The 18,725-nt window shown below is 47.8% G+C and overlaps 2 protein-coding genes across 5 annotated transcripts in view; both read right to left on the reverse strand.

The window, feature by feature from the left end:
- Positions 1–165: 165 nt before the first annotated feature.
- Positions 166–6,537, reverse strand: PDCL (phosducin like). Of its 2 annotated transcripts, XM_020793433.3 has the most exons (4): positions 6,058–6,537; positions 2,899–3,079; positions 2,047–2,228; positions 166–1,311 (listed from the first exon to the last, which is right to left on the reverse strand). In XM_020793433.3, the coding sequence occupies exons 1-4, from the start codon at positions 6,298–6,300 to the stop codon at positions 757–759; spliced, it is 1,161 nt and encodes a 386-aa protein (XP_020649092.3). In that variant the 5' UTR covers positions 6,301–6,537; the 3' UTR covers positions 166–756. The 2 variants fall into 2 exon arrangements, with proteins under 2 accessions (XP_020649092.3, XP_078238801.1); XM_078382675.1 differs by lacking the exon at positions 6,058–6,537.
- Positions 6,538–7,407: 870 nt separating this feature from the next.
- Positions 7,408–18,725, reverse strand: part of RC3H2 (ring finger and CCCH-type domains 2) — a 29,579-nt gene continuing 18,261 nt past the window's right edge. For all 3 annotated transcript variants that reach the window (XM_072984951.2, XM_072984953.2, XM_072984950.2), the window contains exons 13-21: positions 17,919–18,092; positions 17,326–17,481; positions 16,136–16,349; positions 15,266–15,350; positions 14,957–15,038; positions 14,601–14,735; positions 14,207–14,314; positions 13,586–13,734; positions 7,408–13,127 (exon numbers count right to left, since the gene is read on the reverse strand). In XM_072984951.2, coding sequence (XP_072841052.2) covers positions 12,929–13,127; positions 13,586–13,734; positions 14,207–14,314; positions 14,601–14,735; positions 14,957–15,038; positions 15,266–15,350; positions 16,136–16,349; positions 17,326–17,481; positions 17,919–18,092 — 1,302 coding nt within the window. In that variant the 3' untranslated portion in view covers positions 7,408–12,928. The remainder of the gene's footprint in view (positions 13,128–13,585; positions 13,735–14,206; positions 14,315–14,600; positions 14,736–14,956; positions 15,039–15,265; positions 15,351–16,135; positions 16,350–17,325; positions 17,482–17,918; positions 18,093–18,725) is intronic.

Genomic DNA, 18,725 nt, shown 5'->3' on the forward strand with positions numbered 1-18,725 from the left:
TTGGAATCTAGTTATGGCTAGAATCCTTTAAAGACCAGCTGGAAGCTTTTACCTACCCACCCACCCTGCCGGCAACTAACTTATCAGATTGAAAACAGATAAAAGCACAAATGAAAACAGACACAAGAGTAACAAACTTTGAACACAGTGAAATAGACAATAGTATGAAACTTTTAAATATGCTGGTTTTATTGCTTTAATTTAAGAAAACGGCTAAGAATTCCTCGCATGGAGTAAAAGAGTTCAGCAAAATAAGTCAAGATATTCACAGGAACGATGACACGCAGGACAGACGGACAAGAATGCACGACCACATCCACGCAGGCGCAGACTGCCTGCGTTGGAGAAGGACATTTTACACCATCAAGACTCACAGCTTCAAGAAGCAGCGATCAAGAGTTGATAGGTATTATTTCAGGAATTTAAGCCCTACAGGTCCCGGTTCACTGCAGCGTGGCAGAGATGGCTCCATGTCACCAGACAATCACACAGCTGCCAGACGCCTGGCCTCCTCCCAAATTTCCTAGCACCCAGCATGCCTGCTTTACTATTCAAGTCCATGAATAATACCATGAATCAGGAGGTGGAGTGGGGCTCATCCAGACTCCACGCTGCTTTTATGGTCACCTTTCCGGGTTCCAGGACTCTGGATGGAGCTGCCGATTTGGGAAACCGAGAGACTAGGAGCTAGCAAGGAGCAAGAGTTGTTTGGAAGCTACGGTGTGGGGCAGGAGCTGGGCCAGCCTCGCTGACGCCTCAGTCTATCTCCAGATCGCTGTCTTCCTCGCTGTAGCAGGAGGAAGGGTTTCTGACCGAGGAGAGGAACACCACGTCCTTCTCCGGCAACAGGCCACACTCCTGAAGGAAGGACTCCAAGTCTCCGGCGAAGAAGTCTTCCCCCAGCTGGTCGGTGATGCGGACAAAGTTGCCGATCAGCTCCCCTCCCTTGTAGACCAAGAGGGCCGGCAGGGCGTGGGTGCTGAAATGGGCACTGGTGCCGAGCAGGGAGCTGCGGACCCGGCAGAACTTGACCGCGGGGTATTCGGCGGCCAGGCAGAGCATACAGCCGTCCAGGGCCTCGCTCCCAGGGACCTGGTCTTCGTAGATGTGGATCATCACCAGGGTGTTCTTGTGGCCCTCCTCCAGGGCGTCCAGAAAGGCCTGGCTGCTCTCGATCTCAAAGACCTGCTTGAACTGCGGCCCGCTGTGCAGCTGCCGGCGCATTTCCTCCATCCGCTGCCGGCGGTACTGCTGCAGGAACTCCTCGTCGTCTGTGCTCTCGTGCAGCAAGCTGTACTCTTGCAGCGTAAGCTGAGGAAGGGGTGGGGAAGAGGGCAGCGAGACGGGAGGAGAGGGGGAATGAAACAGAAGGCACCTTGGAAGGCTGGGGGTGGGGTGTCAAAACTTCACCCTCAGCCTCCACCACGCGCTCCGCCAGGCCTAGAAAGGGCCCCAAATAAACTGTACATCCTTGATAGGAATGGCTGCTGACCCCTCAGTGGGGTTCCTTCATTTACTGTATTGATTTATAGCCCACTTTTCTCCTTTGCGGGACCCAAAGTGGCTTACATTGCTAAAAAAAAATACAGCTAAACCTCACAATAAACTATAATATTGCAACAGTATTAACCCGAAGAGACAAACGCACATCGATGGAAGTTTAAAACTCATACAAAACATGTCCGAAACAATACAGCCACAGTGACACCAAACCACCCGCTGAAAGTGGAGTCTTTTCGAGGAAGAGGCTTTATAAAAACTCCCAAATCTGCACCCTGCTCAGGCCCATGCTCGTCCTCAGCGCCACCGCTCCTGGCTCAAACTCTGAAGGCACAGGCCTCACTGAGATATAGGAAAACGAACGTGCCAAGAAAAAGCCACGGGCAACCCTACCGTTTGAATAATAAGGCAGTGAGGGCACAAGTTAGGTGTTCTCAGGGCAGACTCTTGCCCCGTGCATCCTTCACTGGCACAGCCCCGGACAGCCCAGGTCCCAAGATGTGGAAGAACTAGCACAGCGACGGCCGTCTGGCAGGCCAGCCTTACCTTGCTGTTCATCTTCGCCTGAAGCTCCTTCTGCTTCCGCTTGTCAGCCTCCTCGTCCAGGTGGGACCTGCAGGTCACGGACAGCTTCTTGAGGAGCCGCTCCATCTCCCGACGCTGTTCCTCCCGCTGCTCCGTCTCCAGTTGTTTGAACTGCCTCCAGTCGTTGATCACACCTTTGGGACCTGCGAGTGGGGGGGAGGAGAGGAGAAGGAGGGATGAAGGAGACGGGGTCGGGAAGGGGCGGCTGGCCAATTTGGATGGAAGTCCAATTCCACAAAGGCCGAGATGGCGGCCAATTGCATTTTTTGCAATTTGTTATCTTTTTTTTCTATTTTCCCAACCGAGCATTTGATCTGAAGGCCATGAAGACTATGGTGTGGTTTGATCGGAAGGCTGTCACGACTATGGTTTGGTTTGATCGGAAGGTCGTCACGACTATGGTTTGGTTTGATCTGAAGGTCGTCACAACTATGTTGTGGTTTGATCGGAAGGCTGTCACGACTATGTTGTGGTTTGATCGGAAGGCCGTCACGACTATGGTTTGGTTTGATCTGAAGGCCGTCATGGCTATGGTTTGGTTTGATCTGAAGGCCGTCATGACTATGGTGTGGTTTGATCAGAAGGCCATCACGACTATGGTTTGGTTTGATCTGAAGGCCATCACGACTATGGTCATCAAGAACCTCTTTTTGGAGAACCACCTTCCAAGTTGATCTTTCCTCTGTCCACAGTTAAAACCAGGCAACCTTAGCATGCCTATGGGTTTCTGACTAGCAAAGTGCAGAATGCCTGCAGAATCTGCATGTGTGTGTGTGTGGGCAACCGCCGGACTGAGTTGAAAGAGGTACACACCTGTGTTGATGGCACTCCCGTCGCTACTGAGCGCCATCTCTGCCGGCGGGGCAGCCTCTCGGATGGTGTGCATCTCCTCCTCTCCCTCCTCCTTCTCGCTGTTTTCATCTTCGCTGCTGCTATAGTAGTACTGAAGCTTCTCTCCCAGCAGCTTGTCATCCAGAGTCGTCATTCTGAGGGGCTGCCGAAACAGAACCAACAGAGGTTTGGCATCCAACACCCTTCCTAAGACAGGAACCCCATAAAATGGACGGAACGCTCAGATTCCCTACCTTGAGGATCGCACGGATGGATGAGCTGAAAGTTGCAAATTCAACTCAACAGCTGCCAACAGAACAAAAATTCTAGATGTCTCCTTCTTGGTCAAACAGCTGCTCTGCCCACCCACCGTCTTTTCTCCCTATAAGCTCCACAGAGACTTAACACAGCTTTCTCTGTTTCCCCCAAAACAGACGTGCCCAACCCATAGCATGGAGGCAGATATGTGGGGTGGAAATAGCCAGCGAGATGGATTTAGCACTAACCTTTAATCCGTCCTTTTATCCGGAATTAGATGTAGCCCTGTAAACCTCTGGTGATATAAATAACTCAAAAGGTTTGTTTGTTTTGTTTAAAGGAAGGATTCTCCTGTGAAAGAGATTATTAGGGCTTCACACTAGGCCGAGCAAAAACATCTCCCAACCTCATCCTGAAAAATGCTTCATTAAAGATACAGAAATAATGTCCCAAGAGTGGCAGTCACTAGCTCTTTTTTTTTTTTTAAGAAAAGGTACTCCTGTTTAAAAATCCAAATCAGGCTAATCCTTTGATTAGGAAAACTGATAGCCACGTACAATGTTCCTTATTCCTAACTAATATAATAATTTAATGGGGCCGTATTTATCTTTTCCACCTTGTTGCTCTTATGGATTCCCATACTTGGACCAAAACTGGTCTAAGAAATAACAGGAATGCTGTTAAAGGAATATACAGATACGTACGTAAAAAAAAAAAAAGGGCACCCCTCAAAATATAGTCCAAAGTTTCTTAGCTCTGCACAGATGAAAAGACAGATGGAGGCTAAGCTCTGTTCCCACTGCAGAGACATAATGGATGAGCAGATCATATTGAAGATTATAAAGGTCACAGCTATAGGCTTTTAAAAATGAGATCAGAGATGTATGTGATTTAAAATGTTACTGTATTCCCAATCAAGCAAAGCAACTGCGTTTTGGGGTGGTTTCAGGCCTGTCGCGCTCTCTCTGCTTGGCTATATGCTCCGTTTTATGTCCTGCATAATCTCCTTTGAAAAATGCAGATATTTAACGATGATGGAGCTGAGCTGCAGAACTAACATTCCTGTTTGGTGCTGCCAAAAAAAAAGTGAAGGGGCAGGAGGGAGAGCGAGGCAAACCGACCCTCCCAGCCTATTTTCACAAGGCTGACAACTTTTGTGAGGGGTGGTTGGATTACTGATTAGCTTTGCTCTACTTTCACCAGACATCTTGACAGATGATACAGGTGGATTTTTTTTTGGGGGGGAGGCTAAAGGATGAAGAAGGAGAGTCCGTTTCTGGAAATTTGAAGGGAGGTTTTCTAAACATAAGTGAGACCCCTGTGCCAGCCCCAAACAGAGAAGTGTTTTGGGGAACAAGATACCTATGCAGTGCAAAGAATTTATTTATTTTATAAGTTTTATTTATATGCTGCATTTCACATCAGCACAAAGTAATACTTCCAACACACACTCCAGCTCTCACCACTGTTGCCTGTTAATAGATGAAGGCTTGTCCGAGTTTCACAGCCGCCACCCCCAAGTATGGGGCAGCCCCCCTTAACTCTTCAATTCCCCTCCCCCAGGGATGCCCACTTCCTCTCCATCAAAGGGCACCGACTTTTCCCCAAGGATCCATAGGGTCGGTCCCAGCCCTGTTGTTCTAAGAGAAGCCAACTCTCACGGGTAAGCCCCCCCAGTCCAATTTCACCCCAAATCTTTGCTTCTGACCTCCACGTCTGGGGCCGCCCAACCCCTCCTCCAAAAGGCATTAACCCTTTCCTTTCTCTCCCCACCCCACCCCATGGCACCATTAACTAAAAGGATAGCCAAAGACAACACCATAGGACAGGGCCACAGCCCCACATATTTTGCTATGGGGTAGGACCCTCCCGCCTCCCCAATATCTGCTCATAGGGAAGGACCCCAGTCTCATACGCCTGCTATGGGGCAGGAGCCCCCCTCATCATCCCAAATAACTGTAAAATAGGTAAAGCACCCCCCCTCCATATGCCTGCTATGGGGCAGGACCCCCCTCAGCATCCCAAATAACTGTAAAAGGGAAAGCCCCCCTCCATATGCCAGCTATAGGGCAGGAGCCCCCCTCAGCGTCCCAAATGACTGTAATAGGGAAAGCACCCCCCTCCATATGCCTGCTATAGGGCAGGAGCCCCCCTCAGCATCCCAAATAACTGTAAAATAGGGAAAGCACCCCCCTCCATATGCCTGCTATAGGGCAGGAGCCCCCCTCATCATCCCAAATAACTGTAATAGGTAAAGCACCCCCCTCCATAGGCCTGCTATGGGGCAGGAGCCCCCCTCAGCATCCCAAATAACTGTAGTAGGGAAAGCAGCCCCCTCCATATGCCTGCTATGGGCCAGGACCCCCCTCAGCATCCCAAATAACTGTAAAAGGGAAAGCCCCCCTCCATATGCCAGCTATAGGGCAGGAGCCCCCCTCAGCATCCGAAATAACTGTAATAGGGAAAGCAGCCCCCTCCATATGCCTGCTATGGGGCAGGAGCCCCCCTCAGCATCCCAAATAACTGTAAAATAGGGAAAGCACCCCCCTCCATATGCCTGCTATGGGGCAGGAGTCCCCTCAGTATCCCAAATAACTGTAATAGGGAAAGCACCGCCCTCCATATGCCTGCTATGGGGCAGGAGCCCCCCTCAGCATCCCAAATAACTGTAATAGGGAAAGCCCCCCCCTCCATATGCCTGCTATGGGGCAGGAGCCCCCCTTCCTTCCCAAAAACAGCCATAGGGAAGGGGGGACCCCCTCCCACCCCCTCCCACCCCCTCCAATTCATCTCCCACCCTACCTGAGCCCCCTTGCAGACAACAGCTTGCCAATTCCTACTACCCCACCCCACCCCACCCCAAACAGCCGCCCCATATCTCACCCTCTGGGAGGGCGTCTCTCTCCCTTCTGCCAACGAGCAAGCAGGAAGAGGCGGCGCAAAGGATGCCGGGAGAACCGGGCGGGGGAGGAAGAAGAAGAGCCGGACCCGCCCTTGGGCGTAGAGGTAGGGAAAGGGAGAGAGTGCTCCAGGCAGGGCAAGATTTCCGGTTCCCAATCGAAAGCGGTGCAAAGAGCCGCCTAGGGAAAAAAGAACAAAGAAAAAAGAGAGACTTCCGGCTCCCATTCCAAAGTGGTGGGGAAAAAGCTAGAGGAAATGCGTTTGCAAACTCTCAGCAGCCCAAGGCTTTTATGCTGGCTTTTCTTTCTGGCAAATACACTTGTTCTTCTAAATTAAATCGCGCTTGCCGTTTGGATAAGCTTTGGCTTCAACTCGAGGCTCATAAATAACGAGAGGCACAAAAGCTTGCTCTTTTTAAAAATGTTTTGCGTTTGTGCAACTTCTTAATCGTGGTGTTTTTTTTTTTTTGCTTAGTTTTCTAAACTTAACAATGCTGGCAGTTTGCAAAATGTATATATTGCCTTTTTCTCGGTATTAACAGGCGCCTTTGAAGCCGACGTCTTCCCTTGCGCTCGCATGGGAACCTGAAGTGGAGATAGTAGTTCATGGATTCTCTAACCTTTTGCTCTGCGTCTACGAGTGGTACTGAATACGCATGCGTGCCCCGGCATCCGGCGGAGACTCAGCCCCCTGGTGGCAACTGAGGGCAGTACAGGCAAATATATGAGTGGTTGCTATGGCGACCAGAGGTGGCGGGCCTAGCCGCTCAAACCTAAGCCTTTTCCGCAAACATAAAAACAAAAACTATACCTACAGAGAGGGGAATTACCTTTTAAATTTAAATTCAGTGCAGCCTTTCTGCATCCAAAATACAATGAAAGTGATTTATCAGATGGGCCAGAAGCACCTTCTTCTCCCCAGGGAAGAAAAAATGCTATTATTCATTTATTTATTTAAAATATTTCTATTCTTGTAAAGGATGCAAGGCGGCTGACAGTATTAAAAAATAACGGAATTAAAGCCATGGCACTTCAAATGGGACCCAACCAAGCAGAAATGCTGCCAGGGGGCCCCACTGTTCCCACAATGGGAAAACGTCTTGCATATATATACAGTATTACCACACATTGTTACCAATGCATTAGGAAGCAAAGCTAGCATCTTATTTCAGGTCAGGCTATTTGTCATCCGGCTCATAAAGAGGGCTTCTCCATCCTCAGATTTTTAGGAAGGGCTGTTTTTTGAAAGGTGATTTTATCTACAAGCGGTTACCTGCCACTGTGGCGTATCCCAACGTTCATCACAAGGAAAAAAACAACACAGCAAAACAGATTTAGGTGGACATTTTTTTTTATTTTACGGCATGCAAATACATGTCAAGTACTGCAAACTTTTTTTTTCCTATTAATTCTCTCTCAAAACACTGGGGGGGAGGAAACATACACACCACGATTTGCTAAAGTCTGTCGTGACCAGCCCAAAAGCTAAATTATCTCTTCACTTCAGTGCTACAACAAACACACACCCCACAGAATCCACGCGGCTATTCAGGCTAAATCACAAAGCCCACCCCCAACGCACCACCTTTCCCGCCCAGAAAATACAGACCGTACGGTCTAAGCTTTCCCATGTAAATCCTATTCCTATAACACAAAAGGAGAAAAAGAACGGTACAATTTGGAAATTTTAAATGGAACTAAATGGAATAGAATTCATATCCCCCCCCAAATATATTCCCCCATTTCATTTTACAGATTTTTTCCCCTTAAATTATATTTTTAAATAGAAGCTGAGAATGCACCATTAAAAATGAGCATTAAATCCATCGTAGCGATGGTGTCTGCTTTATTATACATGATGGGTGTACACCATCTTTTATGTCATTTACATTTCAATCGAACAATAGATTTGCAAAGAAAATGTCTAATACAGACGTAAAAATATTCACACCTGAGCTTCACAACCGGCTGTACAACTGACAAACAGGCCTCTTTTCCCAAACTTTCTAGGCTAAGTGAGTTTACAAAATGTTAGTCAACAAGAAAAAAAATGTTTTTCTTTTCTTTTTTTTCCTTTTTTAAACTTCCAGGGAAAAGAATACACAGTATATAGTATAAAACGCAGGCGGCAGATACTGCAAGCTTAAACCACGATACTCCGGAGTGGCTGTACAGTGGATGTGCGCAGTACGAAGAAAAGCCACATATGTTGTATCACAACTACAGTATAATGTATTTTTTTTGTCTGCCCCAAAAAAGGAAAAAAGCATGCATTCCCATGCCTTGGACTAAATAAGGGAGGACTCCTCTAGGTTAAAGTTTCTGCAAACCTTCTATGCTTTGCCGTCTGGCATAAAGGTAGCCAGAAGGGATTTGATTTTTTAAAAAAACGCTCAAGTATACAAAGTGTCAATTAAAAGCTTCACAAAAAGCATGCCTCCTTATGTGGATAGATCCCCCCCCAAAATTTTTGATTTTTACCGGGAGCGGGTGGGATCCATGAGCAATTTAGCCTTGCCCCACCTCAGCCCCTTCCCTTAACGGAGGGATGTGATGATTTTTTTTTAATGTACCACTTTGCCAGCAAAGCACTGTATCGTAATGTTCCCCCTGCATGAAGGAAATGGCTGGGTGTTCACAGAGTGGGAAAAGCTACCCGCAGCACCGCCCTCCGAAAGCAAAATGCGATGCCAGGCCATTTTCATCTTTTTGTGTTCTCTGCAGTGCACATCTGATCTCTAAAGGAGAAAGAGCCACCTAAATACAAAGATGCATCTGTCGTAAGTAGCGGATAGTTACTGGGTGTCCCCGTGCCCCCTGTCCCCCGGGATAGGGGCACACTCCCCAGATTCAGCCAGATCTTACCTTTGCAAACCAGGACAGGATGATAAATACTGGGAAAAGGTAGCAACTCACAAAATCAGACCATTAATCTGCTAGTGACCACCGTTCTTCTTTACATGAAAAAAAACAACCCTCACCTAACATTGCTGTCCTAAAAGCAGCCAAGGTGTGTGAAGTTCTTTAAAGTTTTCTCTTTTTTTGAAATAAAAAGACAAAATGTGTAACACGCGGTAATGAGTTTTGTTTTTAATGTAAAGCTGTTCTGGCTACAGAGCATTCACCCTGCACACAGAACACAAGGAATGCACTTCCTGTGTTTCAATACAGACTCATAGTTGCCAGCTACCCTTCTTTTTTAAAGAATGCACCTGGGAAGGATAAAAAAATATCCTGCCTGGTTTGTAGAGTGGCAGGGCTTGCAGCAAGGGGCTTGTGCATCTGAAAGATAATGCAGACCACGTGCAAAAATGGCACGCTGGTCGTCTCGGCTCTGTAAGGCTGATGTAACTGCCTTGACACACATGTCACTCCAGTGCTACCTACTTGTCATCAAAGTCCTGCAAGTTCACATCGGGTACCAGCTAGAGGTAGCATCCTTTCGTTTTGGAAACCTGGCTACTGAAGCACTAAGTCAAAAGAAAAAGAAAAGGAGCAACCGTCACACAAACTCTTCCTGCTACCATAATCATTTTGTACATGTCTGCCTAGCGTATCCATGCCCCATTTTTCTCGATTCCCGCTCCTTGTCTGCCTGAATTTCCACTTTCCAAAGACAGAGAGCCCTAAAACAGGCTAAAAGTATTAAGGGGCCTAGTCTTGTCTCCTTGGCTGATCTAAGGTGACCCCCTAAGTTCTGCATTCTGATGTGGACGCAAAACAGCCAGCTCGGCCCTGGGAGGTGGAATTTCTCATGGGAACGCCAAGACAATCACACTTTTGTGGCAAGATCATGTAAGAGCCTGCTCAAGCGCCGAAAGGAAACCGGCGTGCGACTTGGAAGGCCAGTGGTTTACTTGGGCCGGCAATTCACTGTTTCGAAAATTTCGAGCAGAACACTTGGATTACTGTCGCCACGACACGCTTGCAGCAGTCCCACAGCGCTTTCTCCTTCCTGCCGAATCCTGTCGAAGGGCAGCCAAGCTCTCTTGAGAATTCCATGCGTTCCGCTGGACTACACATCCCATGATTCTGCAGGACAGGGGTCAGGACAATTTAAAGTGGCATGAAACTGCTGCAAACTTTGTAGTGCAGACAGATCTGGGAACAGAAGCCTGCGCGTGACCCTTTCTACAGAGCGACTGTATTACAGCCAAGCCGGTCAAAAAGGCATCAGAAAGTGAGTTTCTAAATGTGATGCTGCCGGATATAAAATTTGCAAGTGATTCCCCCCCTCAAAACCCTTTCCTCATGCAGAGTACAGCCAAGTGTTGTGCTGGTGAGGGAAACTGCTGACTTTTACAATTATGACATGAAAAGTTAAAATGCCCGAGACCTGTTTTGCTATTCTTATATTCACCCTCAAGATTGTGCTGGAGGTGCCCATTGGCATTCTGTTTTTATTTTATTTTATTTTATTTTACAGAAGGGATAAATCCCCTGAGGGCAAGAACAAAGGTCTCTCAAAACCTTTATAAGCCCCCTCTCCATCATCTATTTTTGTAACAAAATAGCAATTAGGTTTTCAATTCCTTTTCAGGAAAACAAAAATTACATCACCTTCCTTTGACATGGAAGATCTTATTGTTTAAAATTCCATGCACGAGATCAAGCGAGCTTGCTTTGCATATATTGCTCTAGCTATTTGTCCGCCGATATCTATCTTGGAAGTGACCACAGCCAGCAAAATAAATTTTTGGAAGCATTTCAAATGTAAATCTACTAATTTCCTATATACAGAACAGCCCAGCCAGATGGAGAGGGCACAACAGTTGAGTATGGACAGCTGGTATCCCACTGAGACATAACCCTCACCAGGAAAAACGGGGAGGTGCTTCGACTCTTGCATTCCAGCCGCCCTGTCTGCCTTGTAGAAGTCAGGCAGGAAATGTTTTCGGAAACCGTCTGCCATATTATAAATGGCTCTTAGTGCTTTAGTGTTAAATAACTGGGCAAGATTTTCACAACAGCACTAGAATTATCAAAACACCGTCTGGGATTTTTTTCCAGTTAATATTTACAATGCAACCCCACCCACCCCTATCCTCAAACCTTACAAATCACATTCCAAGTTAAATCTGCAAAACTCTGACAGACCCCACTTCCTGTCTTTGCCCCGCCCCCCGACATGCACATAATGTATTTTTAAAAGCCTGATCCATATGCAAAACTGTAGTCTGGACTTTTAACAGCCCTGTTTTGCCAGTAACATGATCCTCCTTTTTTTTCCCTCCCGGTTTTGCTTTAAAGCCATTTGCTAACAGGACAAGCCCTTGCATATCATTAAACCCTGGTGAAAGTACGGCTTGGGTAAAATATTCCAGTACAATTTTCAGAGTAAACAACTTCACAGAAGTTAATTAACAAACATTTTTAAAAAACAAAATTTTAAAAAATGAGATAAACATTAAAAAAAAAAAAACACAAACCCAACCCAAAAAGAAAGCAGCAGAGAACAATCGCCAATAACTTATTGTGCTGGAAAGCCAGGGAAAAAACCTTTCTTGATTCTCTGATATTGAGGGAAAGCTGAATTTTTAAAGCAAGAAAGAAAAATCAAGTATGGCTAAGATGATACTTCTGAGGGAACTTATTTTAGCCTTTAGTTCCCTAGGGTATGGGTGGCTATTTCTTTAAATTAAACACGATGAAGACAAATTTATTCATTGTTTTGTACAAGCGTTGCTAAAACTGTGTTATTAGTAGGTCTTCAAGGCCTTGTTGGACTTAAATCCATAATAAACCTAAATACTAAAATTCCCAGTAATACTATAACCAACACAACATCATGAGTGTCTAGCTGATTAATTATTATTATTACTATTATTATTATGAAAAAGTACAGCAACAGCAATACTGTGTTGTTAGTCAGTGCAAACACGACAGAGAATAATTTGTATTTTTGGGACAGGGTGGGTGGGAAGTAAATTTGTGAGGCTCTGGATGCCAAGCCACCGGGGTGGGGTGGGAGGGGGCCGGGTGTCTGTCAAGGGGGCTGTGTCACTCAGCACCCTGGACGCAGGGGTGTCGTGTCACTGAAACAGAACTGAGAGATTCTGCTTACAACGTGGAGCAGCTCAAAGACCGATGGCAGAAGCTGAAAGATGCAGGCACTTGGTTTGAAGTCTATCGTTTGTACGCAGGCAAAAATTCGTTCAAAATCTGGAAATACCAAGTTCTAAAGTGGGAGAGGGGAGTGGTGCAGAGAGGATGGGGGGGGGGGGGGAGAGCAAAGAAAGAGGAAGATGTCAAGTGACCCACTAAAGCTAAAGAAAAGTGTCTCAACCCTGAATGTAATGTCTTTCCTATTAAGGAGACTTCTCGCCTTTCACTTCTTCACACCCGCTACTTCATGCAAAGGTCCACAGCTGAAGAAATAAGCAACTGCCCCCAGAGGCAAATTCCTCCTTCATCAGACAAACCAACCAACCAATCAACAACAACAACAAAAACCCACAAGGCAAAGCAAGCCAGGTATACCTCCAGCACCCAAGGACCTATTGGCTTGAACGAGGAACTAGTAAGTTTTCCTAGAGAACCACTGCCAAGCAAACATGGCTCAGTGGGTGCTACGGAATGTCCACAAACTCCTCAAGAAGCTGCTTTCAAGCTTAAGTAAAACGTTCTCTAGATCCCAAACTCACTTGTGGAAAGTGAACGGCTGAGTTGGCTGCTTAGTTTTCCTTTTCTTAGGAAATGTGAGCGGGGCTTGAGATACCAAAGAGTCCACAGGAAACCAATAGTAGTTTCTTAAAAAAAATATACATTATATAATATATATATATATATGGTATATATATATATGTATATATTTATAAAAAGCACGTGTAAATGCTTCCATAGCAGAACACCTCTCAGCTGTTCACCATCTTGCTGTTCGTGGCTGGTCTTAAAAAGTCACTTTTTCCTTCTGCTGGCAGGTGAGCCGTTTTGAGAACCAGGTTGCCCCCGCTGGCAGAAGCTGCGATGGGCAGGGAAGCGGCGCTGCTCGCAGAGACGGCTGCTGGTGGGCTGAAGCAGGAATTCACCGTCAGGGCTGCCTGCTGCTTCTCCCTGATGGTGGTGGGTGGGTGGGTGGCGGAGACGGGGAAGAAAGAAGAGAAGGGAGTGATGAAAGAAGCCACACAGCGCAAGCGCAAACCAATGAACAAAAAGTCCAGATTTTCAGGGACTTCACAGGTTCTCAAACTATGAGTGCAAAGGCAGGGTATCCTTACATTCAGCTAGTGGACTAACAAAATGAAATGGAATCCCAAAGTGACTAATATAATGTTGGCCTAACGGATCTGGTCGAATTTGAAGCAACCTCATGGGTGCCTACACACGCACCTGCATGCATACACACAACCAGTGTTGTGGCCTAGCAAGAAATCTAGCTCGGCAGTCAAGGAAGGAGACTGTAGAGGGAAAACCCCAGGAGACTCCACTAACTCCATGGGGTAGATACAGAGTCGCTGGGTAACGAGAGTTTTAGATGGAGCAGACCCTGCCATTTTTGATGGGACACTCACAGAAGAGCAAGGTCTTCCCCTAAGCTGGTCCTCTTCTGCTGCCTGGGCTCCTTCAGGGGCTGGTCCAGCGGATGGCCATTCTCCAGAGCAGAGCCATTGAACAGAGGATCATCCTGATCGCTGATCCCGAGCTGCAGGCCCAGAATCTCCTTTAAAAAACAAACAAAGGGAAGAGGAGCAACACGGAAAAGCGTCTTAAGGAGCATCCTATCCAAATGCCAGCCACCGAGGAAAGGGTGAAGGAGGAGAGAGCAGAAAAGAAGACGACCTGGTCGTGGGACAACCACTTAGCACAGTTCCTCTCATACTCCCTTTGCTCAAGACAGATATTTTCTGTGGTCACTATAAGATAGTTGCCAGAAAATACCTACTTTCTCAACATGGCAAAGGGTAGAACGAAGCTTTACTTCAAAACTAACCTAAGGGGTAGGCTTCACACCTGCACGTAAAATTTGAAAAATAAATTTCAAAGTTCAAATTTCAAAATTCAAACAAAAAGCCCTATTTTACATCGATGCTCCCTGCTGGTCAGCTTTCGAGGGTTGGCAAAATGTTAACCGCGCCACCCGCAAATCCATGGGCTCCCTTGTGTTCAGCAAATCAAGATTTCTGTTTGCCTACTTCAATCGGCTCTCCCTGTCCGTCGGGCTCATCTGTGTCGAGGGCGGAGAGTTCGAGTTCAATGTCTCGGTCAGGCTTTGTGTCCCCGCTGTCCTCTGCATAGTCGGCCTTAGAGGAAGGAAAGGAGGGAGGAAGGAAGGAAGAGAAAAAGAGAGAGAGAGAGAGACTACAGTTTTAAAAGCACAGCTGGTAAAAGGTATGATACGGACAAATGGGGCAAGGAAGCAGGGGAGATGTTTAAATATCAGAGAAATAAACAGGAAAATCTACTGACCCTCCCACCCTGAGTCTCTCACATGTAGCCTGCGGCACCAGCCACAATGTGGGCTCCCCAATTCAGAAAAGCAGGGCTTGGCTTCGTCCGTCCTTCCTAAGCACCAACTCTTATCCTTACCTCGCCATTCCTCAAGTCAAGATCCTTGCTCAGAAGGTTTAAGGTGAGATGGCTGCTTTCGTTCAAGGAGCTCCATTTCTGCTGGGTGGCGAGGGCATGGGCCTCTCTCTGAAGCAGTAACGAATTGCTTTTGGCCTGCGCAGAAAAGCAGAGAGGGTGAGCTGCGGAACGTCGGGCCGCCCGCCGTTCTTCACGCATGCACACCTAAGAAGCAGAAGCCCACGGCTATGCCAAAGAACCGGACGTCACATTTCTTCTACCCTGCCGTTCTCGGGTAACGCTAGAAAGCTCGGCGAGGGCTCTGCAGGCCTTCTGTCCCAAATGCGTCCAGGTCAAGGTGCCGGAACGGCCTTTACCTGCTGCAGTTCTAGGCTCTGGAGATCACCAGCACTAGAATGCTTCCTTGGAGCGGAGACCTCAGTCACGATGAACCGGTCCCTTTAAAGAGAGGAAGGGGGGAACGTTCGCTCCTTCTGTGCTGCGGAGAACGACCTGCAGCACCAGAGAGGTGTCTGCTCTGCCAGAGGGGCGTGGATTTGTGTTTTTTGGACTACTGTTCTCGGTTGCCTGTGGAATTCTGGGAGTTGTAGTCCCTCCCCCGCCCCCCTAGAAACCGCCCTCATGTCACCCAGGCGGATGTGGCAGCCCGGACGTTGTTCGCCTACCGTTCTATGAAAGACACCGAGGAAGCAGAGTCTGAGGTGTAGGAACTCCACCTTGAATCAACGGTGCTGACGTAAGGGATATAATCTGTGCCGGACGGAACAGAGAGGAGCTCAGTCCGTGTCAACAAGAATCCTACCCCTCTCCCCTGCGACCCTGGGCCTCCAGCCCTCTTTCTCTGTAATTCTCCTAAGCTTTGAAACAGGGGGGTGGGAAATCTTATCCTTAGCTATAAGGGGTACAAGAAGATGCGGATTTGAGCCCTCTTGTGTTTTCAACTTGGCTCTCCTCGGTCCCCCAGGCAGATAAGCCACCCTGCCTTTGACACCCCTAGGGTAAAAGCTGTCAGCTAAAATATTCTGGTACACTAAAATATTCTGGTACACTAAAATATTCTGGTACAAGCCACCCCGTCAGATGCCCAAACCCATAGATAATAGTAAACCATATGCATAGCACGGTCTCTGGCTCTCTCTAGTGGCCAGTGATGGTAATTACATCATGGGAATATGTATTTCTGGGTTTTTCTTTTTACATTTTTAATATTTTCAGACTGTGGAAAAGTGAAACTCCTGATACTGAAACTCCCCCATGCATACAGGGGGTCCTACTTTATTTCTGTTTTAGTCTGTGGAACCACTCACCACTAGAATCCTCCTTTCTTGCCAAAATCTACTTAAAACTGGCTCTTTAGGCTAAAAGAGGCCCTTACCCATGCTTTAAATCAAAGGTTATCAATATGTGGCCCTCCAGGGAAGATGGATGTCTCACTCTGCCTCCAACTCCCATATTTCCTAATGAGTATGGCCAAAATCTAGAAGGCCCCCACATGCCACCTTCTTTCCCCCCCTCCAAACCCACCGAGCACATACCTGACATGCTGATTGGCTTGGTAGCACTTCCTTGGGAAGCAGTGGCTTGAACTGGGTCCGTTGTGTGGTAACCCGTACGCGACGACCGGGAGATGGCACCCCATTTGGAGATGATGGGCCCGTCGCCAAAGGGAATGATGGGGTCCTCCTCCTTCACCCGCCTCTGGGTTTCGAAGAGGTGCACCCGCCGCTTCACATCCCCACTATCCAGATCCTTCATGGTCAAGAGAGGGGAGAAAAAAGGACTTGTAAACCTTGCCTGCACTCTGCTTGGGGCAAGGAGGCAGATAGGTAAGGCTGGCGGCTCCAGGGTAACATTTTGTGCTACTTTTTGGACAACTCCTCTTGGAACGTTGATTTATTTATTTATTTATACCCCGCCTATCTGGTCATTGCGACCATGTTCAACGCTTCATGTGTGCGTTATGCCTGCTATTTTTATAAAAGCAGGCAGACAATTATTTTTGGCATACCGCAGATCTGGGAAGGAGAGGTAATACTGAGATTAAGAGATTCAGTTTGGGTCACACCAGACATTAAGGGGGAGGTTTATTCCCTACATAAGTAACCGATTTTCTTTCCTTCAAGAGGATTTCCTCGGGCATCCACCTTGCCTGGGTTTACCTTCCAGGGACCTATCAGAAGACAATGCACGCTAAATGCAAGATATACAGGTAAAGAAAAATCAAGTGCTATGGTAACACCCAAATTAGAAGACATTACTATGCAGGTTTTTACCTGTACGGGTAACTCATAGTCACATCAAACCCTGTATTTTTCTCTCCCCATTTTTCTTTCTTTTCTTCTCTTTCTCCCCACAAATGTATTTTTTTTTAAATGCTATCACAAAGAGACATATGTGATTTCAGCATACGGAGAGGCATCTCCGTAAAATGTGTGATAAGTGTATCACCCCATCTGGCTATTTGTGGAAAGCAGATCAGAGGTGTACTCATTAAGACATATTCCTACATTTTGTATGTACTATTTCACCTGATGCCGAGATTTAGAGACTGAAAAAGCCTGCATATGGCTTTGTGCCCTCAGGGCTGCCATGATAAAGATGTTCTGTTGTTTAGGCTTTGGGGGGATGTGGTTCTAGAGACTCCTCTCTCTTCCATGAGCCAACATCAGCTCCCCAACCTTTGCTGCCAAGCCGGAGAAAGGTTCAAGGAAGGAAAGCGCCTTACCAGGAGCACCGTGCCAGAGTTGGCTACGACATCCTTGGGGTCCGACTCGATGGCATTGATGCAGGAGCTGATGGTGCCGCAGGACCAGGGCGAGTAGTGGGAGAGCCGATCCTCCTCGTACTTGGTGCTGTTCAAGTCGCTGGAGCTCTCGGAAAACTATGGAAAGCAGAAGGCTCAAGAAAACCCTGACCAATCCACCTGGGGCTAATGGCCAGAGCAGCATCAGTTGAGTTTGGGACATGGATGCTTGATGGAGGAATATAGAGGCAAACCCAGAAAACTGGTACCCTATCCCACACACACACCCTCCCCCGGTAGTATGTGTACTGCTGGTTGAGAACCAGGGTCCTAAAAGACCCCACCCTTGCCATTCAAAGCAGCAGATGGGGATTACTAATTAGCAAAACAATAATGGCAGGAGACCCTAGTTATCAGGGATCCCTCCTAGGGCCGAAATTCCCACCTCTGAGGGCCATGGGCAGCCGGGGGTGGGGTGGGGGGCAGAAATACCAAGTGCTCCCAGGTTCTATGCCTGTGCGGGATCTGGCCGGGGTGGGTGGTGGGTGGGACCTCTCTCTCCTGACCCTTCTCACCTCTGTGCTGAAGTCCACGCTGAAGAGTGGGGAAGGCGGTGGCGGCGACTGTGTGGGCGGAGGAAGGGGAGAGGCCGCGGCAAGAGGGGCTTTCGGCGCATGGCCCGGCGCCCACTGCTCCGGCTTCCTTCTTAGCGGGTCGTCATACCCAGGCTTCGAGTGGCCGCAGGGCTCCTAAGAGGAAGGCATCAGACAGGCGCTTTAAGGGGGAAGGGCTCCCGTTCTGTGCACGCGGCATCAGTTTATATCGAGCTACAGGCATCAGCTGCTCAAGGACTTGTGACCTTCGTTTAACTGCCATGGTGGCAACCCAAGGAATCCTGGGATGGGGAGCCTGGGGAAAGGACGGTCCCAGAGAATGCCAAGGGCTTCACTAAACTACAAATCCCACTCCGATGGAATAATAACAGCAACATCAGCAGCTCAAGCGACATCCAACTGATGCAACTGTATACATGCTGGACCCCAACCAGGAGTCCCCCAGAAGTTCTTGGACTACAACTCCCAGAAATCCTGGTTATCACAGTCGGTGGTGAAGGCTTCTGGGAGTTTTAGTCCAGGAGCACTGGGGAACGCAAGGTTGGGAACCGCTTGCCTTACCAACTAGAGATGTGCTGTACTTTTGGACTACAGTCGCCCGACTCCCCTGATGCAGCATGGGGTTTAGCCCAGGGAATTCTGGGAGCTGTAGTCCAAACACACAAATCTGCAAAAGCTTCTCTCCATCGATAAATACTCATTCCAAGGGCAGATCTTCCCCCCAGGACAAATCACACCGGTCAGCCGAGAACTTAGTCCGACCAGGCT

The sequence above is a fragment of the Pogona vitticeps genome, chromosome ZW-PAR, assembly GCF_051106095.1.
Source record: "Pogona vitticeps strain Pit_001003342236 chromosome ZW-PAR, PviZW2.1, whole genome shotgun sequence".
Taxonomy (NCBI): Eukaryota; Metazoa; Chordata; class Lepidosauria; order Squamata; family Agamidae; genus Pogona; species Pogona vitticeps.